This window comes from Microcaecilia unicolor, chromosome 11 (genome assembly GCF_901765095.1).
Source record: "Microcaecilia unicolor chromosome 11, aMicUni1.1, whole genome shotgun sequence".
In the NCBI taxonomy this organism is placed as follows: domain Eukaryota; kingdom Metazoa; phylum Chordata; class Amphibia; order Gymnophiona; family Siphonopidae; genus Microcaecilia; species Microcaecilia unicolor.
In genome coordinates this window covers 41893170-41917982 of record NC_044041.1, presented here as the reverse complement: position 1 = coordinate 41917982, position 24813 = coordinate 41893170, and the positions used below count along the sequence as shown (strand labels likewise).

Sequence of the window (24813 nt, the reverse complement as noted above, 5' to 3'; positions counted from 1 at the left end):
AAGGAAAAAATTTATCTTACCTGATAATTTTCTTTCCTTTAGTCACAGCAGATGATTCCAAATCCCCACCCTAGACGTGCCTTATCGCTTTTTCAGTCTATTTCTCCATTTAGATTTGTTGTTTCCCAGCTCTGCAGTTTAACAGGACATGTTCTGTGTTCCTCATTCAGGAGCTTTCAGAGGAAGGAGAAGTATTTATATTCTAATTCTACCTTCTGTTTGTCATGAGAAATACTAACTGACCCAGAACACTAACCAAGTAGCGCAAAACATGCCCACTCTCTGCCCCCAGACCCATCCCCAGCGCAAAAAAGTATAATTTGTAGCACATGGGTAGCGCGTGCGCATCCAAAAATGACCACGGGATACCTCAGTGCACCCCATGGTAAGCCATTTTTTGCTGTGGTAAGCATGTGTTAGTGTATACCGCAGCTTAGTATAAGGTCCCTATAAAATTTCCCCTTTTACTTTTGTATTTTATGTAACTTGTGACTTAGTCCAAGTAAAATTCTATTTGTATGGCAATCTGTAACCATGACAGGAGTGCTAGTACAGGAAGGAACTACTTCAGCTATCAGCTTTTGATCAAGACGTATCTGTGCAGAGTGTGTTTCACACCTTGGGTGTGTTCTTGTTATTCCAGCTATCATAATCCTCAAAACCATAGCTTGTATTTCACTGTGACTTGGTAGGACATAAATATCCATAAATGCCCACACCAGAGAAGTACTGTATCCTTGGAAAAGCAAAGATGCCCACTTGGTTGTTTTGGGGTGCCTGATTCTGTCTAACAAGTCTCTTATTTTGTGTCCTAGGAAAAAGAAAGGAATGCAAAGCGGAAGAAGAAAAAGACAACGGCTGTACAAAATGAAGAAACTGCTTTCCCTCCTGCCACGGAAGATGAGGACATGGAAGTATCGGGATTAAGTGGGAACGAAGAAGAAATGACAGAAGAGGCTGAGGGTAAGTTGGTACTGGCTGGTGTTCATAGCCACTCCTGTATCTATTAACTCCACTAGCCAGATGGATAAGGAATTCAGGAGACTTATTAGATGTTGCTGGTAAGCTGAGCTTTTGAATTTTGCCTTGGTGATGATGGAGTTCTGAGTTGGACTTGGCAGGCCAACATAAAGGTCCTTTGTACCAAGGGGAAAGCTCTGCTTTCATAGTAGGTAATTCTACAACTAAATTTTCTGATGTCCCTAATTCCCTCTGACAGTGATGCAGGCAAGCTTCTCCTCTGGGAAAGCCAAAGTCTGCAGCTCAGATTTTTTTTTTTTTTTTAGTGGAAATGGACAGGTGCAAATATGATAAAGACAGTGACTGAGTATATTTCCTTTCAAAAGAATATTAATGAAAAAGGTTGACTTGTTTGCTAGCAGCAGTAGTAAATAGTGTACGTTTTAAATTGTAATATTTACGGATGTCTGCTGTAGACTTGCCTCATTCTTTATGTCCTGTCTATTTTAGTAGACTTTTAAATATTTTTGTACAGAGGCAACCTCTTTTTGCTATGCAGGTCCCCTGATATGGCAAACTAGTTTCCTACCCCAGGATGGACTAGCACAGGGGTGGATAACTATGGTCCTCAAGGGCCACAGCCCAGTCAGGTTTTCAAGCTTTCCTCAATGAATATGCATGAGGTTTATTTGCATACAATGGAAGCAGTGCATGCAGATCAATCCCATGTATGTTCATTGAGCAAATCTTGAAAACCTGATTTGGGTTGTGGCCCTCAAGGGCCATGGTTACCCACCCCTAGATTAGCAGGTGATTTTTCTGAGAGAAGAGTTGCCACAGCGGTTCAGAACAGGTAGTGATAGAACAGGTAGTGATCGTGGTATTCATCTCACAGATGTTACTATAGCACTCATGACTTCCACTGGCCCAGGAGAGTGAAGGTCCAGTGGTTAATCCAAAATCTGTATCATGCTTAGAATCTGAATGTAGTTTTCTTGTGCAGTATGGCTCCTTATTGGGCATATTTCATTTGTGAGATAATAATTTCTAGATCTACCTCAGTAAGCATATTTCCAAAACCTTCAGGTCAATATCTAAGAGCAGTTATCTTGATATCAGAGTTGTCTGTATAAGTGACCCTGGCAGAATCTGTCTGGTGAGTTTCACAGCTTGCTTGCTTGTTGGTGTGTTTTATAATGTAGATTTTTTATTGTACACCAATGAGAGTAGTAGATTATACGATATATGTATGTATATATGTTTTATTTATTTATCACATTTATACCCCACATTTTCCCACATGTGTGCAGGCTCAAGTTTTAGATTATTAATTGATTATAGATACAGTGGGGGAAATAAGTATTTGATCCCTTGCTGATTTTGTAAGTTTGCCCACTGACAAAGACATGAGCAGCCCATAATTGAAGGGTAGGTTATTGGTAACAGTGAGAGATAGCACATCACAAATTAAATCCGGAAAATCACATTGTGGAAAGTATATGAATTTATTTGCATTCTGCAGAGGGAAATAAGTATTTAATCCCTCTGGCAAACAAGACCTAATACTTGGTGGCAAAACCCTTGTTGGCAAGCACAGCGGTCAGACGTCTTCTGTAGTTGATTATGAGGTTTGCACACATGTCAGGAGGAATTTTGGTCCACTCCTCTTTGCAGATCATCTCTAAATCATTAAGAGTTCTGGGCTGTCGCTTGGCAACTCGCAGCTTCAGCTCCCTCCATAAGTTTTCAATGGGATTAAGGTCTGGTGACTGGCTAGGCCACTCCATGACCCTAATGTGCTTCTTCCTGAGCCACTCCTTTGTTGCCTTGGCTGTATGTTTTGGGTCATTGTCGTGCTGGAAGACCCAGCCACGACCCATTTTTAAGGCCCTGGCGGAGGGAAGGAGGTTGTCACTCAGAATTGTACGGTACATGGCCCCATCCATTCTCCCATTGATGCGGTGAAGTAGTCCTGTGCCCTTAGCAGAGAAACACCCCCAAAACATAACATTTCCACCTCCATGCTTGACAGTGGGGACGGTGTTCTTTGGGTCATAGGCAGCATTTCTCTTCCTCCAAACACGGCGAGTTGAGTTCATGCCAAAGAGCTCAATTTTTGTCTCATCTGACCACAGCACCTTCTCCCAATCACTCTCGGCATCATCCAGGTGTTCACTGGCAAACTTCAGACGGGCCGTCACATGTGCCTTCCGGAGCAGGGGGACCTTGCGGGCACTGCAGGATTGCAATCCGTTATGTCGTAATGTGTTACCAATGGTTTTCGTGGTGACAGTGGTCCCAGCTGCCTTGAGATCATTGACAAGTTCCCCCCTTGTAGTTGTAGGCTGATTTCTAACCTTCCTCATGATCAAGGATACCCCACGAGGTGAGATTTTGCGTGGAGCCCCAGATCTTTGTCGATTGACAGTCATTTTGTACTTCTTCCATTTTCTTACTATGGCACCAACAGTTGTCTCCTTCTCGCCCAGCGTCTTACTGATGGTTTTGTAGCCCATTCCAGCCTTGTGCAGGTGTATGATCTTGTCCCTGACATCCTTAGACAGCTCCTTGCTCTTGGCCATTTTGTAGAGGTTAGAGTCTGACTGATTCACTGAGTCTGTGGACAGGTGTCTTTCATACAGGTGACCATTGCCGACAGCTGTCTGTCATGCAGGTAACGAGTTGATTTGGAGCATCTACCTGGTCTGTAGGGGCCAGATCTCTTACTGGTTGGTGGGGGATCAAATACTTATTTCCCTCTGCAGAATGCAAATAAATTCATATACTTTCCACAATGTGATTTTCCGGATTTAATTTGTGATGTGCTATCTCTCACTGTTACCAATAACCTACCCTTCAATTATGGGCTGCTCATGTCTTTGTCAGTGGGCAAACTTACAAAATCAGCAAGGGATCAAATACTTATTTCCCCCACTGTAGGTGGTGGTAAGGGCCTCTCACTTTGTAGAATACCTACTAAGGGTAGTTGCATGCATTACTGCAAAATAGTATTAGTGCCAATTATAGCCAATTATTGGTTAACACTGGTTAGCAGCTAATTCAATAATTAAGTTACGCACATAACTGGTACTATTCTATAATTTGCAGAACTTTGCGCACTAACCCCCGGATTCTGTATAGCGCAACTTAAGTTGCGTGTGCAAATCCAGTCGCATTCTGGATTTGAGTGCACGACTTAGTTAACAAGCCAATCAGCACTGATAATTGTCACTTAAGCAGTTATTGACACTATTTGGCATTAGTTAGAATTACGTGCAGGGCTGTCGTAATAGTTATAGTGTATTCTATAACGTGATAAATGTAAATTCTAAGTTGCGTAGTTGAAAAGGGGGTGTGGCCATGGGTGTTCAATGGGCGGGTCTTGGGTGTTTCTAAAATCTATGTGCATTGTTATAGAATACACCCAGTCCATACCTAATTTAGGCGTTGGGGTTTACCCCAGTTTTACTTGGTGTACCTGCTCGAGACTAAAGTTAGTCTCACAGATGGGCACTCGCGTATTGTATAAACCGCAAAGAAATTTGTGCTTATTCTGTAAAGTGTGTCTAAATTTAGGCATACTTTATAATATACACCTAGGCATATTTTGCTTTGGTGCAAAATATAGAATCTAGTCCTAAGCGTCAATTTGTTTGGAAAATTTTAAAGAATTAAGGCTTATTTGTATAGTGCTGCTGAAAATCATTTTGAGGACCCTAGCACTATCTGCATAACACTGAGGTGGAGAAGAGTAGAACATGGGGTGGTCCCCAGAGTTATCCGGTTTGTGGCAAAAAGACCTAAGTTGTGCTGATGCTTATCTGGCTAGCAGACTGGACATTGTCTGGGTAATGCCACTGGTCAGTGCTCTATCCAGATATTCAGTCCCGGCCACTATCTGAATATCCAGTTTTTAAAATAAAATAAAAAAAAAACGAGCACACTGGCTCGGTATTGGGCCACCATTTTTGAGGTTTGTTCTGTAGCTTCTTTCTGCTTTTGTTGCCCTCTTAGGTCCCTGATGGTATAGGCAAAGGTGGATATGGTACTCTAGAGCTTGGAATGATTTTAGTGGGTATGGTAATTAATAGCTCTTAGGAATTCTTTAAGGGTCAGTGCCATGCATGCAAGTTGTAAATCTCTAATGAAAGAAATGCAGAGTTAATTGAAGCTGAACGGATTAACCTAGCTATTCGTCCTCCAGGCCTGGATGTCATGTCTTGTTTGTAGATCTGCTGCTTTCCCAGCCAGTGTTCTCAGCATATAAACTGTATTAGGTCTCAGAGGAATTCATTTGTAAATACAAATCAAAGTTCAAGCAGGCATGGAAAGTGAAATCTTCAAAGTGTTCCTTTAAATCCTGCCTAAACCGACTGGATACTGAGGACCCATTTGCTTACAGTGGATAGTTCATGGGAATGCTGAAAACAATTCCCTGCAGCTGCTGTAAATTCTGCTGCTACTGTTGTGGGGAGACGGGGTACACTCATACATCCTTTATCACTGATTTAAAGAGTATATCAACCTTAAACTTTAAGAAAAGTCCACATTTCTTGTTGGTTTGGGGACATTTATACATGTAGGGGCCAATATTCGGACCGCGAGAGGCAGCCCACAGTTCCGGGCCATTTCCGGTAACCGGCGTTGAATATCCGGTTTATTATTGGCCAGTTTAAAATTAAGCAGCCAAACCAATATTCAGCATTAGCCGTTTAAGTTTATAACCGCTAAAGATAGGCCTATTTGGGCAGACTGATTTGGCCAAGAAACTTAGCTAGCAATGTGCTGAATATTAGCAGATAGCTGTTTATATCACGTGATGTACCTGATTAGCCGCCAAGGGCTAGATTCTATATATAGTGACTAAAATCTAGGCGCATCCGATTTATGAGGCTAGTGGCATTCTGTAAGCTGCGTCTACATTCAGATGCGGTTTATAGAACTGCATCTAAACCAGGTGGACGTGCCTAGATTTAGGCGCGTATCAACAAATGAAGAGTCCAGTGTATATGTCTAAATAATCAACACGATGTATTAAAATTCCAGATATTCCTTTATTCTCCGAGGACAAGCAGGCTGCTTGTTCTCACGACTGGGTGATGTCCGCGGCAGCCCCCACCAACCGGAAAAAGCTTCGCGGGACGGTCGGCACGCAGGGCACGCCCACCGCGCATGCGCGGCCGTCTTCCCGCCCGTGCACGACCGCTCCCGCCAGTTCCTTTTTTTCCGCGTCTGGAGAGAGTCGTGCCTTCGCCGCTCTCTCTGTTTCAGCCGACGGAAAGCCGTTCGCGTTTACGCGATTCGTTTATTTCTATTTGTTATTTGTTTATTGTACACCGCGTGCTCCGATTTTCCTTTCCAAAAAAAAAAAAAAAAAGTAGGAGCACGCGCTCCTTTTTCCCTCGTGTCTAGCGGGGGCGCCGCGTTGCGGCCTAGTGGCCGCACGGTCGATTTTCCTTTTTTGAGGTGTGATTTCCGCCACCATCGACGACTTTAACTTCGCCGACGCGATTTTTCCGTCGATGTCCTCGAAGGTCCCGAGTGGATTTAAAAAGTGTGGTCGGTGCGGCCGGCCAATCTCGCAGACCGACACCCACGCTTGGTGCCTCCAGTGCCTCGGGCCGGAGCACAATATCAAGTCGTGTTCTCTGTGTCTCGGTCTCCGGAAACGGACTCAGGTTGCGAGGCAAGTTCTACGGGACCGTCTTTTTGGAACTTGCGCCGGCCCCTCGACGTCGACCTCGACGGCATCGGTATCGACGCCCGGTCCTTCGGTACCGGTATCGATGCCCGAGAAATCGGCACCGATGGCATCGACCCCAGGAGAACAGGTCCCGTCGGCCCGCCGGTCCTCCGGCGAGGGTAGGGGTGAGAGGCCGCGTGGGCAGTCGGCCCCGGTCACTCCCTCAGCCCGTGGCCCACGGGACCGAACCCTGTCGGATCCGGTTCCTCGAGACCGAGAGGGATCGTCCTCCTCCTCCTCCGTACCACCCGGCACCGGTGACGGGCATCGTAAGAAGACTAAGAAGCACCGTCACCGGTCGCCTTCGATGCATCCGGACATCGGAGAGGAGTCGACGCCGAAGCGTCTGCGTCGGGAGGAGAGGTCCCCGTCGGTTGTGGAGGTATCGACGCGACAGGGTCCCGGCACTTCGGTGTCGTCTCCTGGCTCCCATCAGATTCTGGCACCGACACCTCTACCGGCCCCACCGTCTTTCCCGGCAGCGGGCCTGGACGAGTGCCTCAGAGCCATCCTTCCAGGGATCCTGGAAGGGCTGATGCGCCAGGCTGTGCCGGCGGCCGATGACTGTGGCGCCGGTGAGCTCTAGCCCGGTGCCGAGGCCGTCGACACCGCCGCCGCTTGCGGCGCCGGTCTCGACCGCCACGCAGGTGGAGTCCCCGTCGACGTCGATGGAGGGAGCTTCGTCCCCGCCGGCGCGGGAGTCCACCGCTCGACGACACCGAGGCCTCGGTGCCTCGACTTCGAGCCGGGCCCGGTTCAGGACACAGCTACGTGAGCTTATGTCCGATACCGAGGATGAGGCCTCATGGGGGGAAGAGGAGGACCCTAGATATTTCTCCTCAGAGGAGTCTACGGGCCTTCCCTCGGACCCCACGCCTTCACCGGAGAGGAAGCTCTCGCCTCCTGAGAGTCTCTCCTTTGCCTCCTTTGTGCGGGATATGTCTATTTGCATTCCCTTCCCCGTGGTCTCTGTGGATGAGCCGAGGGCTGAGATGCTCGAGGTCCTCGACTATCCATCACCACCTAGAGAGTCCTCCACGGTACCGCTGCACAATGTCCTCAAGGAGACACTGCTTCGGAACTGGATGCGACCATTAACTAATCCCACCATTCCCAAGAAAGCAGAGTCCCAGTACAGGATCCACTCTGACCCAGAGTTAATGCGGCCACAATTGCCCCATGACTCGGCGGTCGTGGATTCTGCTCTCAAGAGGGCACGGAGTTCAAGGGATACCGCCTCGGCGCCCCCGGGGCGGGAGTCTCGCACTCTGGACTCGTTTGGGAGGAAGGCCTACCAATCCTCCATGCTCGTAACCCGCATCCAGTCATACCAGCTCTATACGAGCATTCACATGCGGACCAATGTGAAGCAACTGGCGGACCTGGTCGATAAGCTCCCGCCGGAGCAGTCCAGGCCTTATCAGGAGGTGGTCAGGCAGCTGAAGGCGTGCAGAAAGTTCCTGTCCAGGGGTATCTATGACACCTGTGACGTGGCATCTCGTGCTGCGGCCCAAGGTATAGTGATGCGCAGGCTCTCATGGCTGCGTGCCTCTGACCTGGACAACCGCACCCAGCAGAGACTGGCCGACGTCCCTTGTCGGGGGGATAACATTTTTGGTGAGAAGGTCGAGCAGCTGGTGGACCAACTGCATCAGCGGGAAACCGCCCTCGACAAGCTCTCCCACCGGGCGCCTTCAGCATCCGCCTCAGCAGGTGGACGTTTTTCCCGGGCCAGGCAGGCTGCACCCTATTCTTTTGCAAAGCGTAGGTACAACCAGCCAGCCCGAAGGCCTCGTCAGGCACAGGGACAGCCCCAGCGCGCTCGTTCTCATCAACAGCGTGCGCCTAAGCAGCCCCCTGCGCCTCCACAGCAAAAGCCAGGGACGGGCTTTTGACTGGATCCACGGGAACATAGCCGCCCTCAAAGTGTCCGTACCGGACGATCTGCCGGTCGGGGGGAGGTTAAAATTTTTTCACCAAAGGTGGCCTCTCATAACCTCCGACCAGTGGGTTCTCCAAATAGTGCGGTGCGGATACGCCCTGAATTTGGCCTCCCTGCCTCCAAATTGTCCTCCGGGAGCTCAATCCTTCAGCTCCCATCACAAGCAGGTACTTGCAGAGGAACTCTCCGCCCTTCTCAGCGCCAATGCGGTCGAGCCCGTACCACCCGGGCAGGAAGGGCAGGGATTCTATTCCAGGTACTTCCTTGTGGAAAAGAAAACAGGGGGGATGCGTCCCATCCTAGACCTGAGAGGCCTGAACAAATTCCTGGTCAAAGAAAAGTTCAGGATGCTTTCCTTGGGCACCCTTCTGCCAATGATTCAGAAAAACGATTGGCTATGTTCCCTGGATTTAAAGGATGCATATACTCACATCCCAATACTGCCAGCTCACAGACAGTATCTCAGATTCCGCCTGGGCGCACGGCACTTTCAGTATTGTGTGCTGCCCTTTGGGCTTGCCTCCGCCCCACGAGTGTTTACAAAGTGCCTCGTGGTGGTGGCGGCATACCTATGCAGGCTGGGAGTGCACGTGTTCCCATATCTCGACGATTGGCTGGTCAAGAACACCTCGGAGGCAGGAGCCCTCCGGTCCATGCAGTGCACTATTCAACTCCTGGAGCTGCTGGGGTTTGTGATAAATTACCCAAAGTCCCATCTCCAGCCAACCCAGTCTCTGGAATTCATAGGAGCTCTGCTGAATACCCAGACGGCTCAGGCCTTCCTTCCCGAAGCGAGGGCCAACAACCTCCTGTCCCTCGCTTCGCAGACCAGAGCGTCTCAGCAGGTCACAGCTCGGCAGATGTTGAGACTTCTGGGTCATATGGCCTCCACAGTTCATGTGACTCCCATGGCTCGTCTTCACATGAGATCTGCTCAATGGACCCTAGCTTCCCAGTGGTTCCAAGCCACCGGGAATCTAGAAGATGTCATCCGCCTCTCCACCAGTTGCCGCACTTCACTGCTCTGGTGGACCATCCGGACCAATTTGACCCTGGGACGTCCATTCCAAATTCCGCAGCCCACGAAAGTGCTGACGACGGATGCATCTCGCCTGGGTTGGGGAGCTCATGTCGATGGGCTTCACACCCAGGGTCTGTGGTCCCTCCAGGAAAAGGATCTGCAGATCAACCTCCTGGAGCTCCGAGCGATCTGGAACGCGCTGAAGGCTTTCAGAGATCGGCTGTCCTGCCAAATTATCCAAATTCGGACAGACAATCAGGTTGCAATGTATTACGTCAACAAGCAGGGGGGCACCGGATCTCGCCCCCTGTGTCAGGAAGCCGTCGGGCTGTGGCGCTGGGCGTGCCAGTTTGGCATGCTCCTCCAAGCCACATACATGGCAGGCGTAAACAACAGTCTGGCCGACAGACTGAGCAGAGTCATGCAACCGCACGAGTGGTCGCTCCATTCCAGAGTGGTACGCAAGATCTTCCGAGAGTGGGGCACCCCCTCGGTGGACCTTTTCGCCTCTCAGACCAACCACAAGCTGCCTCTGTTCTGTTCCAGACTTCAGACACACGGCAGGCTAGCATCGGACGCCTTTCTCCTCCATTGGGGGACCGGCCTCCTGTATGCTTATCCTCCCATACCTTTGGTGGGGAAGACCTTACTGAAGCTCAAGCACGACCGCGGCACCATGATTCTGATAGCGCCCTTTTGGCCCCGTCAGATCTGGTTCCCTCTTCTTCTGGAGTTGTCCTCAGAAGAACCGTGGAGATTGGAGTGTTTTCCGACTCTCATTTCGCAGAACGACGGAGCGTTACTGCACCCCAACCTTCAGTCTCTGGCTCTCACGGCCTGGATGTTGAGGGCGTAGACTTCGCTGCGTTGGGTCTGTCGGAGGGTGTCTCCCGGGTCCTGCTTGCCTCTAGGAAGGATTCCACTAAAAAGAGTTACTTTTTCAAGTGGAGGAAGTTTGTCGTTTGGTGTGAGAGCAAGGCCCTAGAACCTCGTTCTTGCCCTGCACAGAACCTGCTTGAATACCTTCTACACTTATCAGAGTCTGGCCTCAAGACCAACTCAGTAAGGAATCACCTTAGTGCGATTAGTGCTTACCATTATCGTGTGGAAGGTGAAGCCATCTCTGGAGAGCCTTTAGTCGTTCAATTCATGAGAGGCTTGCTTTTGTCAAAGCCCCCTATCAAGCCTCCTACAGTGTCATGGGATCTCAACGTCGTCCTCACCCAGCTGATGAAACCTCCTTTTGAGCCACTGAATACCTGCCATCTGAAGTACTTGACCTGGAAGGTCATTTTCTTGGTGGCAGTTACTTTAGCTCGTAGGGTCAGTGAGCTTCAAGCCCTAGTAGCTCATGCTCCATATACCAAATTTCATCACAACAGAGTAGTGCTCCGCACCCACCCAAAGTTCCTGCCGAAGGTGGTGTCGGAGTTCCATCTTAACCAGTCAGTTGTCTTGCCAACATTCTTCCCCAGGCCGCATACCCGCCCTGCTGAACGTCAGTTGCACACATTGGACTGCAAGAGAGCATTGGCCTTCTACTTGGAGCGGACACAGCCCCACAGACAGTCCGCCCAATTGTTTGTTTCTTTCGACCCTAACAGGCTAGGGGTCGCTGTCGGGAAACGCACCATCTCCAATTGGCTAGCAGATTGCATTTCCTTCACTTACGCCCAGGCTGGGCTGGCTCTTGAGGGTCATGTCACGGCTCATAGTGTTCGAGCCATGGCAGCGTCAGTGGCCCACTTGAAGTCAGCCACTATTGAAGAAATTTGCAAAGCTGCGACGTGGTCATCTGTCCACACATTCACATCACATTACTGCCTCCAGCAGGATACCCGACGCGACAGTCGGTTCGGGCAGTCGGTGCTGCAGAATCTGTTTGGGGTGTAAATCCAACTCCACCCTCCAGGACCCGAATTTATTCTGGTCAGGCTGCACTCTCAGTTAGTTGTTCTTCGTAGGTCAATTTCTGTTATACCCTCGCCGTTGCGAGGTTCAATTGACCTGGGTTCTTGTTTTGAGTGAGCCTGAGAGCTAGGGATACCCCAGTCGTGAGAACAAGCAGCCTGCTTGTCCTCGGAGAAAGTGAATGATACATACCTGTAGGAGGTGTTCTCCGAGGACAGCAGGCTGATTGTTCTCACCTACCCTCCCTCCTCCCCTTTGGAGTTGCGTTTTCATCTTTTTGCTAGTCATTCAACTGGCGGGAGCGGTCGCGCACGGGTGGGGAGACGGCCGCGCATGCGCGGTGGGCGTGCCCTGCGTGCCGACCGTCCCGCGAAGCTTTTTCCGGTTGGTGGGGGCTGCCGCGGACGTCACCGAGTCGTGAGAACAATCAGCCTGCTGTCCTCGGAGAACACCTGCTACAGGTATGTATCATTCACTTTCTCAAAATATTACAGTGATACCTCGGTTTTCATCGGTAATCCGTCCGAAAACAATCGGCGAAATCCGAAACCGAGGAAAACCAAGGCAATTTATTTCCATATGAATCAACACTGGAAAGCAATGGAATTGTTTGGTTAGACGCGCGGGATGATGCTCACACAACGAGAAACAACTCCACGCTGAGCAGGAGAACGCGTGAGTTGCCCTTTGTTTTTGCAAAATTAGCAGCGAGGTTACGTGGGCACGCCGACGAAATCCGAGATTAATTTTTTGCAGAAAAAATTGACGAAATCCGAAACTGACGATAACCAAAGTCAATGAAAACCGAGGTTCTACTGTATCTTCTTTTGTATATATAAAAAATAGTTGAGCATTTAGCTATGGCTCGACGGTGGCCAAACCCGTTTCACTTTACATGCTTCATCAGGAGCCGTGCATCAACTTTCTTATAATATCAAACAAGATGGTATCACATATTTTTGTGATTACATTGCATCTTATCAAACCCCAATTCTTTCATGCAGCGTTCTTATAACAAAATTGATGCATGGCTCCTGATGAAGCATGTAAAGTGAAACGGGTTTGGCCACCGTCGAGCCATAGCTAAATGCTCAACTATTTTTTATATATACAAAAGAAGATAATATTTGAGAATAAAGGAATATCTGGAATTTTAATACATCGTGTTGATATATTTAGACATTTACAGTGGACTCTTCACTTGTTGATGATCATCTTTTGAGTTAGAGTCACAGTAGCCTTCCTCTTTTTGTGGTTACTAGATTTAGGCTCCGCCATTTATGCCAGTGAAAAGCTGATGTAAATGCCTTCGCCTAAATCTAGGCACGGTCACCTTAATTCTATAACCACGTGCGTAGATTTGTTGCCCTGAAACGCCCACACTTCTCCCATTGCTGCACCCGTTTTTTTTTTTTTTTTTTTTTGCTACGTGCGCTGGAATTTACGCACCCCTCTTTTTAGAATATACCTGAAAAGGTACGCCTGTAAATTCTAATTATTGACAATTAGTGTTGCTAACTGGTCATTATCCGCCAATTATCAACACTAATAGGCTTGTTAACTAATTGAGTAGCGCGTGGAAGTTGGCCATGTACCTCCTAAGTAGGAGGCAGTATGTGTTCTCAGATTAATAATTTGCAGTTGCTGTATTTTAATGATAATATTAGAAAACACGATCTGCAGAAAATGGAAAATGCCCTATTTCCTGGCCTTAGCCTGCAGGAAAGTGCCATGTTAGGATGCGCTAAGCCTTTTTTTTTTTTTACCACAGCTTAGTAGAAGGACCCCTGTCTAAATTAAGGGGTGGTATTGATCTGGTGGAACAGAGGACTCAGATATTTGTTAAAGCTGAACAAACAGAAAACCAGGGTGATCTGCAGTGTTTAATGTTCCTTCTGATATTGTTTTACATTCAGGTGAAACTTCAGTAATTGAAAGGGAATCCCAAGTATTGGACTCAAAATTAACATTAGAATCGCAGGAGACCTTCCTTGTGAAAAGAACATTTTTTAGATTAGTCAGCTGTGTGCTATTAGGTCAGTTTTAACCCTCAAAATGTTAGAGTATTGAATTTGTCCAAGCTATCATATTACCACAAATTGATGATTATTGTAATTCTTTTAAATTCAGGAATTTCAGCAAAACTACAGCATAGACTGCAGTTATTGCAAAAACATTTGCTAGAATAGTTTTTGGTATGAGAAAATATGATAAGGGTTTCTACTCTGATGGTAATATTGCATTGGTTGCCATTTAAAGCACACATTAAATTTAAAGTAACATGTTTAATTTTTAAAATACTGTGTGGCATGTGTTCAACTGACCTGATTTCTCATCTGGCAAAAAGACGCGACACACTGTTACCCACTATAGTAACTTTGAGTTCTCTGATTATGAAGAAGACCCGCTTGAAAATTATTTTGGAATGTTCTCGTTTTTATACCAAGGGGCTAAAATTTGGAATGATCTTCCGTTGCAGATGAGAACCATGGCACCTATTTTTGACATTTTCGCAGAGTTAGATATTTAAGGTCTTCTTTTACCAAACTGCTCTAGCAATTCCTGCAAGGCAATGTGGATGACGTGAATAGGCTTTGTTGGCATTGCCGCGCTGGGAATCACTAGAGCGGTTTAGTAAAAGAGTCCCTAAATTGTTATATGTAGAAAAGCTACACTGGCTCCCACTTAAAGAACGCATCATGTTCAAAACATGCACCCTAGTTCACAAAATCATTCACGGAGACACCCCAGCCTACATGTCAGACCTGATAGACTTACCACCCAGGAATGCTAAAAAATCATCCCGCACATTCCTTAATCTTCACTTCCCCAACTGTAAAGGTCTAAAATACAAACTAATGCATGCGTCAACCTTTTCATACCTGAGCACACAATTCTGGAACGCGCTGCCGCACAACTTAAAAACAATTTATGAACTAGCAAACTTCCACAAACTACTGAAGACACATCTCTTTAACAAGGTATACCACAAAGATCAACAAATGTAAACTCCTCCACACACATCCAGAATTGTCTTATAATATTTGCTTGTTATACTACTATCATGCTTTATCATTATAATGTTACCCAAGATCCTTCTGTAATACTAAATGTCTATTTTCTTATACAACTAGACTTTGAGCCCGTAAAAACGGGCTATTATAGGAAGGGGGGGTTGAAAGGCCCGCCCCCACCGCCGAGTTCGCCGCTGCCCCTCCCCCTCCGAGTTCGCGCCCCCACCACCGAGCCGTCACCACCCACCTTCCACCCGGCCGGGCCCTCGCTCCGCTATTGAAACAGCGAGGGTCCGGGAACGCAGAACTGAGCTCTGCTGAGCTGCCGACGTCGGCCTTCGTTCTTCTTCTCTGCCTGCAGCTGCCTGTCCCGCCCTCGTGTGACGTAACGTCGTCGAGGGCGGGACAGAGGCAGAGAAGAAGAAGAAGGAAGGGCGATGTCGGCAGCTCAGCAGAGCTCAGTGCTGCGTTCCCGGACCCTCGCTGTTTCAATAGTGGAGCGAGGGCCCGACCGGGTAGAAGGTGGGTGGCGGCGGCGACTCGGGTGGGGGGAGCGTTAGACGGCGGTGTCCCTCCCTCAGCAATGCGCAGTACAGACCCTCTGTGTTCCGCCCCCCGTCATCACGTATTGACGTGGGGGCGGGGCAGAGAAGGTCTCTACTGCGCATTTGCGAGTGAGTACGGTCACTCGCCGTTTATATGTTTGATTCCACCATTCATGATGTATTGTAAGCCACATTGAGCCTGCAAAGAGGTGGGAAAATGTGGGATACAAATGCAATATATATAATTCTATTCCATGGATTTATATTCTGCCCCATTCCAAATTAATTCTGAGCAGATTACAAATATCAGTTCAACTTCATACAGCTAAAATTTACATTAAACAGATATCTGTTTAATGTAAATTCTAGCTGTATGAAGTTGAACTGATATTTGTAATCTGCTCAGAATTAATTTGGAATGGGGCAGAATATAAATCCATGGAATAGAATTGATTTGAATATAATAAATATATGTAGTTTTTGAAATAGCATATATATTCCTTATGTCACTGGATGTTCCCTCAGATTCTCTGTGTGCCTAGAGATCTGTGCCGAAATCCAAGTGGATTCTATTAGCAACGCACGTAACTTAACAAGCTAATGAGCACTGATAACAGCACTTAACAAGCAATGATGAGCACTAATCAGCAATAACTAAAATTTAGGCGCACAGCTCGCTAAGCGTATTCTGTAACAAAATGCACCAAACTTCTAACTTGCCCAGGCAAAAAGGGGCGTGGTTATGGGCGGGGAAATGGGCATTTCATGGACGTTCTGAAATTTACGCATGCAGTTATGGAATTTGGCCCAGTATGTGTAAATCTCTGTGCTGTAATTTATGCGACATCTTCATTGGTGTAAATGGATGTGCATAATTTTAGGCTCTGCACTGTGATATCACTAAGTGCATTCTATATACCGTGCCTAAATCTAGGTGCCGCTTATAGAATATGCTTAGTCTACACTTGATTTTTTTTTTTTTAGGTGCCATATATAGAAACTTCTCCATTATTTTGAAAGAAAATGTTCTAGAGGTTTCCATATTTGTACAGCTTTTTTTTAAACATAACTTTGACTTCATATTTATATATTAAACATAACCAGGCTAGATTCTATACATCGTGCCTCGATTTCCGAGTGGAAATCAAAGCATATTCTCTAAAGTATGCTTTAATTTAGGCATACATTATAGAATACTCTGAGTGCTGCTGCACATGACTAAATGTAGTCACGATCAATTACGCCAGCTAAAACCTGGTATAAATTCCAATGCCCACATTAAGCGTGGAGCAGGTGTATTCTATAACAACACACATAGATTTTAGAAACACCCACAACCACCCATTCCACTTCCCATAACCATGCCCACTTTTCAACTATGTGACATAGAATTTATGCGTACCACGTTACAGAATACGCTTAGCAGGTATTGTGCGTAGATTCTAATTAATGCCAATTAGGTCTGATAATTGATAACATCCAATTATCAGCACTGATTAGCTTAACTAATTAAGTTATACACATTGTTATGGAATACGCTTCGATTTCCGCATGGAAACTGAAATGCGATATATAGAATCCCCGGGACAGTGTGCCACCAAAAGGTATGGCTTAAATTGCTTCCATTTTTTCCAACTTCCCAGTATAGTCTGTAAAATAATGGAAATTATACTAACAAGTAATTCTTTGTTTATCCAAAGCAGAATCTTGTTGACACCTCCAGGATTGTTCTTTGGTTTACAAGAGCGCATGTCCCTTGAAGTGCAGCATTTCAGCACCTTTCTGCAGAGAGTACAAGTAATTCTGTAATATTTTTTACTAATGGAGTTTCATGACTCTCTCTTGTCCTGCGCAGCCTCATGTTATTTGATGACTCTAGTCCTCTGCCGCTTTTGGGAGCCTTCATACAGTCTGGTACTAGAAGTATGCTGCTTTACATTCCATATACCAGAGGAGGCTGTATGTGTGTTAATTGTAATTGTAGGTGTCTGTATGAATCTAGGTTGCCATAATTTCTTGTTTGGTTGAGCAAGAAAATCAGAATCTTAGTTAGTCTTATTATCGATACAATTAAACGTCTACAGCTAATTCAGTCCACTGCAGTTAAACTTTCACATAATGCCCACTGGTTTGACCACGTCACTCCCCTCCTGCATAAAGAACATTGGCTTCCTATCTCGGCCCGCATTAAATTCAAAATATGTTTGTTGGTCTACAAATCCAGGTTCCCTACTGCCCCCTCTTACCTTAATAATCTCCTCATTCCCTACTCTCCTCTTCGCTGCCTCGGTTCTACTGACAAAAACCTCCTTTATCTTCCCCCACCCTCGCTTCTTCGTGTTAATAGTTCCTGTGACTCCACTTTTAGGGGCCCTTTTACTAACTGCGATAAAAGGGGGTCCTGTGCTAGCGGCAGCAGCCATTTTTTTCTGCGCACTGAGGCCCTTTTTACCGCAGCAAGGTAAAAAGGCCAAAAAAAGAAATGGTCATGCGTTAAGATTGAGGTGGTGGTAAGGGCTCCTGCACTAACCCAGTGGTAACTGGCCACAAGTGGTGCTTCCCGCCGGGTAACCCCCTGAAGAAATATTTTTCAGATATTTCCACTAGTGCTGGCAATGCCACATGCTGGGGGTGGAACTCCCGCTGGTGCCCGCATTGGGCCAGCGGTAGTTCCAGATTGCCATGTGGTAAACCTACGGTGGGCGTACTGCTGCTTTGTAAAATGGCTCCTTAGCTACCTTGGGCTCAAATTTTGGAATGATCTGCCACACCACATTCGAGTCCAACCCACAATTTCTATTTTCAAGCAAGCTCTTAAGACACAACTCTTTGTCTTCTCCTCCCCCCCCCCCCCCCCCCCTTATTCATGACCTTTTTTTTCTATGTTCTCTCTACTACTACTATTTAACATTTCTAAAACGCTACTAGGCTTACGCAGCGCTGTATAATTTAACATAGAAGGACAGTCCCTGCTCAAAGAACTTACAATCTAAAGGACAAATGTACAGTCAGACAAGTATAAATATGCAGGAGCCCTTATTGCCTCCTGTTTAGGAGATGGTAAGGGCTCCTGCGTTAACTCTGCATTAGCCAGTTAGCATGCACTAATGATTCACTACCTGGTTAATGCGTCCACGACCGTTCTCTGACCATTGCATGCCTCTTCCAAAAAATATTTTGAAAAATAGCTAATGTGCCCAAACAAGCAAAATACTGCAAAATGCTTACTGTAACTATTTGTGTTTTTCATCAATAATTAGAAATGCTGATGTTCAGTGGGTTTTTTTAAATTTTGTAATTTCAAATTAATTACAAAAGTAAATAATAGCAAATGAATTTCAAACATAGACAATAGCAAAGAAATAAAAAAAAGAAGAAAAGGAGCATCAAGTCCATATTATTGGGAACAGTTAAGAGATTATAATTAACAAACAAAATAAAAATAAGGTATATTCTATTCAAGTGCAGGCTTGGTAACTTCAAATAAAACCCTATATGAAACCAGCAATTTCAAGGTAATACAACTGCATTAGTAGACACAAGCTCTCCAAATGAGCAGGATCTAGGAAAATATATGAGTTGTTCCCCTGATTAGCCAAGGAAATTTAAGAAAAAATGCGACAGCTGCAGCCAAAACCCTATCCACCTTATAATCGAAAGAGAAAAATGCCCATATTCCGACCTAAATCGGGAGATGGGCGCCCAAATTGGTATAATCGAAAGCCGATTTTTGGCGTCTTCAACTGCACTCCATCGCAGGAACGAATAAAGTTGACGGGGACGTGTCGGAGGCGGGACTGGGGCGTGGTTATTGGCCAAGGAGAGATGGGCGTCTTTAGCTGATAATAAAAAAAAAATGGCGTTTTTACCGCGATTTTTGGGTCACTTTTTTTGGACCCTTTTTTTTTTCACGAACAAGTCCCAAAAAAGTGCCCCAACTGACCAGATGACCACTGGAGGGAACGGGGATCACCTGCCCTGACTCCCCCAGTGGTCACTAACCCCCTCCCACCAAAAAACCCCCCACTTTACAAACTTTTTTCCCCAGCCTGTATGCCAGCCTCACATTCTGTACCCACCTCCATGACAGCAGAATGTGTTCTATCCTGTGACAGCCTTTCCCTGGTTCTGATGTGGGTCTTGGGTGAGTGTGACACCTTTTCTGTTAAGGGCACTGCAGAGTCACATCAGCAATGCATTGTGGTGGGTGTAGGGTATTGGGCTCCGCGATTCCACTAGCTTGTGTTAAATGCTCATGATGTTGGTAGTTGGTAGGCTCTACTCCCATGGTGCGTTTCCCTCTGCTTACTGGGTCAGAGTGTGCCCTGTTTTGTTTCCGGTAGTCCATGAGGTAGTGGACATTTTTGTAAGCCAGTTTTAGATCCTGTTCATGTGTTAGCCACGTTATACCACTTAGTTCTTACCTTGAATGTTGCTGAAAGAGGGCATTGTACACCATTCTGCCAGCTCGGACCTACTGCTAATCTCAGTACCAGCAAGACTCGTTGCCAGTGGGGCACAACCTCTGATCTGCAGTTAACTGTGAGTAAACGTGCTTATTCAAATAAAGGACGTTTTCAGCTAGATTAGTCTTCAGGTGTCAACTGGTGTGCCAATGTTATACAGCAGCAACAAGTCCTGTCCCTGGAGCACTTTTAGTGGGTACCACAGTGCACTTCAGGCAGGCAGACCCAGGCCCATCCCCCCCCCCACCTGTAACACTTGTGGTGGTAAATGGGAGGCCCCTGAAATCCACTGCACCCACATGTAGTTGCCCCCTTCACCCCTAAGAGCTATGGCAGTGTTGTACATTTGTCCCTCCCACGACCAAACGGCTTGGATTAGGATGTTTCTGAGCTGGACGTTTTTATTTTCCATTATCGCAAAAAAAAAAAAAAACGCCCAGCCCAGAAAGGACCAAATCCATGACATTTGGTCCGTCCAAACCGTATTTTTGAAACAAAAGATGGACGCCCATTTTTTTTGAAAATACGGTCTGTCCCGCTTCTTCACGTACCCGTTTTCGGACATAGACACCCATGGAGATGGGCGTTCGCGTTCGATTATGCCCCTCCACATCTTCTTATCAACAGAAACGAAGGAAATCAATAATGTAGCACGTTTCTCAACATTGTCTTTGAAAGATTCCAAAAACTTAGTAAGATCCAGATTGTCTTGTGTATTTAAGTTATCAAGATCACCTTCCTGGTTAGCTACTCTCAATCTTCCAGGAATATAATACATAATCTTAACATCTGAATCTGACATAGGCTGCAGCAACACTTCTTTCATATACTTCTAAATAGTTCCATAGAAGAAAGATAATGAGTAACTGGAAAGTTCAATTTCCCCAAATTATTAGCTCTAGCAGAGTTTTTCTAGATTTTCTGAGTATGCATCAGTAATTGATGAAGCAGCTACTGCCTGACTAAAAACCATTTGAGTCTCCAAAATTTCTCCACACTTTTTGGAGAACATTAAACCTTTCTTCATGTTCGGTCCATTTATCAACAAATTCATGAGAAAATTTGCTAAACATAGGTTATCATACAAATTTTTATCCAGTCTGGTTCTGGTCTCAAAAACATCTTTTAAAGAAATATCCTGGTAAGATTTAGAAGAATCAATCATAGGTTGATACGAGAATGTCACAGGAGTTGGTATGTTAACTGAAGTGGGTTCCAAGTTCTGAATGCTTCCAACTTTATCAACCAAAGCAGCTGTGTTAATAGGCAATTCAGAAGCAGCTATAATCGTCTCCTTCACCGGAGTACTGTTACCTTCTGAAAACAGAGCTAGTTGAGGGGGTGGGGTAGGGCTCCCAGGCAAAAGAGAAACATCGGAAGGAAAAAAAGAGTACTCTCAGTAGTAGAAACAATGTTGTTCGATACCATTGCTATTGCCAGGTGCAAATTATTTATTTATTACATTTGTATCCCACGCTTTCCCGCTCATCGCAGGCTCAATGCGGCTTACATAGTAGCAAGAGAATACAATCTGTAGTATCTGTATCACCAAAGGAGGTATGTGGTAGGACAAATGAACAAGGGTAAATGGGATAAAAGAGGTATGAGAGAGAGGATAGGGATAGGTAAGGAAGTGGAGCAATGAAGAAGAGGTAGGGGAAGAGCATGGAGGGTAAGAAGATTGGTAGGAGGTAATTTCTGAGTCGTTGTTAATGATTAGATGAACCGGTAAATGCAGATTCATAGGGCCTTTAACTAGTACTGGCACTGGAGCAGTCTTCTTCCCTCCTCCTTTCCTCTTCTCCATTGGAGTGGAGCAGAATCTTACGCTGCACGCTTCGTAGGTGCTCCAAAGGGGCGTTCCCTTTTGGTCACACCCTTTCAGCACGTGACCGCTGCCGCGTACCGTGGGAAGGGCTGCCTCTAAATAGACTAGCCGTTGAGCCCGTAAAAATGGGCTGGTATAGAGGTTTTCCTCCCCCCGCGGTCACCACCCTCCCCCCCCCCCCCCCGCGAAGTCACCACTGCTCCCCCCCCCCTCGAAGTCGTCGCCGCCACCCCTCCACCTGGTCCGGGCCCTCTCTTCTCTTCTGAACTTACAGATCCATTCGCCGAACGCAGCAATGCACATCAGCTGAGCTGCCCCTTCCTTCTCTGCCTGTGTGTGTCCCGCCCTCGCTGACGTTACGTCACAGGAGGGCGTGGCCACAGGCAAAGAAGGAAGGGCTCACTGCAGCTCAGCTGATGTGCGTTGCTGCGTTCGGCGAATGGATCTGTAAGTTCAGAAGGGAAGAGAGGGCCCGGGCCGGGTGGAGGGGTGGCGGCGGCGACTCCGAGTGGGGGGGGGGGAGCAGTAGCAACCTCGGCGGCGCAGTTTCCCTCTCTGTCCCGCCCCCCCCCCCCCCCCCGTCATCACGTATTGACGCGGGGGCGGGACAGAGAGGGAAGTCTCTACTGCGCATTTGCGAGTGAGTACGGTCACTCGCCGTTTATATGTTTGATGGTATGAGCAGGGCTTCCAAAGTCACCGATTCCCAGCAAGGCGCCCAGACTAGTGCCTGCAGTTACCGGGGCTCTCCGCTGTTCCCCAGTGGTTTTAGTCAGGTTGAAGAGGTTGGTTTTAGTAGGTTCAATTTTTATCTTTCATTTACTGTTTGTTTGTGTGTGTGTGTGTGTGTGTTAAAGTTTTGTTTTGATGTGTTCAGTGTCTGGTTTTTGGGAGGGGAGTGTTGTATCATGTAAATTTTCGAATAACTATTTTTGAATTCTGTATTTTATTATCCTGTCTCTCTACATTGCCTTGTCCATTCCATAGAATGAAAAAGTGGTTGATAAATTCAGTAATTACATTACAGTTAAATTACATTAAATCGCCTTACATCTGATGCACAAGTAAAACAATCTCATGTACAAGGGTATTCAATGAGAAAAATAAGAGATCAGCATTTCTAGGATAGATGAGCTGGGGAGACCAAAGTCCTCCAGAGATTCAAGGAATGAGATTTTGAGGAGTTTTAGGGTGATTTGCTGATCTTTTGATCCAGACTTCCTTAGTTGTTCTCTTGCACATTGCTGCTCTTGGTGCTGTTCATGCAGCAGTCAGCAGAGCATTGCTGGACTCCCAACAGCACTCTGAGGCCTTCTGCTGTGTGCTCCCTCAAATCACAAGTCAGGAGCCTTGGAATACAATTAGATTCAACACTTACTCTGATTCCCCAAATCCAAGTAGCTTTCAAGAGCTGCTTCTACTATTTGCGACAGCTAATGCTGCCTCTCTCCTTACATCAAGAAGGTAAATCTTATCCCAATTGTGCATGCCATGGTAACATCAAGACTAGATTACTGCAATCCACTATACAATGGTCTGACTACAAAGGGCCTGCACCAGCTCCAGCTGATTCAGAATGCAGCAGCAAGACTCATAGAAGGTTGCAAGCGACGTGACCACTTCACACCATTTTTGCAAAACCTTCATTAGCTAGCAGTACAATACAGGGCTAAATTTAAAACTCTTATGTCTGATCTTCAAGGCCCTGAAAGGAAATGGCCCTGAGTATCTGAAGAATAGGATGATCCTCCACTCACCTCCAAGGACACTAATGTCCTCCCAAGGACTTTCACTAACCACACCCTCTCCAAAAGACATTACACGATGTGATACCCGCAAGCGAGCCTTCTCTGGAGTAGCCCCCATACTCTGGAATGCATTGCCTGAAAGGCTGCGCTTAACACAAGACTGTCTACTTCAGGAAGCAGGTGAAAGCTTGGCTCTTCAACCAGGCCTTTAATGGAAGAAGTAACAACTTGGTTAGTCTTACTCACACACACAAGGAATGCCTTGGGCTGCACATACTGCAGTGGGACACGTCTGTTCACTCCTACTCTAGCTGAGATAATATTTAACCATCTCTCTGACCTCATGTGCAACTTTCTTCAAATCGGTCACCTTACTTTCTAACTCTTCCTACTTTCTTACCCATCTATATGTTACAACTTTGGCTTACCCTTCACTTCAGTTATAATGTTCTATTATGTATTGTGTTGACATTGTAAGTAGTATACCATTTCATAGTTTGTATTGTTTTTGAATATTTTTACTTCTGTAATTGCCAATTGCTCATGTTTGATCTATTCTTACTTTACACTGCCTTGAGTGAATTCCTTCAAAAAAAGCGGTAAATAAATCCTAATAAATAAATGAAGGCCATAGTACCAGAGCAGGGATCCTGATGCTTAATTTGGTTTGCTAGTTAATGGTTCAGATTCAGTGAACAATAACTGCCTGAGAAGACTTAACCTGAAGACTCACCAGTGCAATGTAAAAGGCAAAACTGAATCAGTAATAATTTTGCTAGATACTTTGTCTCCCAGTTTCAAAGGTTTTCTGGTGTAGTTTTTTTTTTAATATTTCTTTTTTTATTATTTTCTAGTAAGTAATACTTTAAGAAAACAGCAGGCTTGTCCAAGTTCAGTCCTCAAGGGCTGCAAGCAGACCAGTTTTTCAGGATATCCCTAATGAACATATATGAGAAGTGTCTATTTTTATTTATTTATTGATTGCTTGATTCCTTTTGATGGAATTCACTCAAGGTGGTGTACAGCAAGAATAAATCAAACATAAGCAATAGACAAGTATATGGCAGTAAAAATATTCAAACAACAATACAAAATATGGCATGGTATACTGCATTATAATGCCAACACAATGCGCAATAAATTGTTTTAATAATGTAGGGTGTAAACAAAGATGGAACATAAAGATAGATATGATAGAGTAACAGGAGTAAGACAATAAGGGCCCCTTTTACAAAGTGGCAGTAAGCCCAATGCAGGCTTACCACTCAAAGAAATTACTGTAGCAGCCTGGCGGTGGTTCCCACCCCTGGCACGTTGTCATATTCGGCGCTACAAAAAAAAATATATATTTTTGTAGCACCGGGTTAGCATGGGAGCCCATACTGCCACCTCAGTGGGAGGCGGTAAGGGCTCCTCCCGAAATGGCCGAGTGGAAAATGCTTCACTTGCCACACAACCATTTCTTTAAAAACAAGAAAGACCTACCTTTTACCTGCTGCGGTAAAAGGGTGCCTCGGCGTGCGTCCAAAACACACGCCGACACCAGCGCAGGCCCCCTTTTGCCGCAGCTTGGTAAAGGGGCCCTAAGGTACTAATTTAGAGAAAGTTGCAAATGAGATCAGAAAGATGCTTGAA

At 46.1% G+C, this 24813-nt stretch overlaps 1 protein-coding gene across 1 annotated transcript in view; it reads left to right on the top strand.

Moving 5' to 3' along the window:
- Positions 1-24813, top strand: part of LOC115479673 (nuclear receptor corepressor 2-like) — a 667653-nt gene that overhangs the window by 563942 nt on the left and 78898 nt on the right. The window contains exon 19 of the mRNA XM_030217748.1: positions 816-963. Coding sequence (XP_030073608.1) covers positions 816-963 — 148 coding nt within the window. The remainder of the gene's footprint in view (positions 1-815; positions 964-24813) is intronic.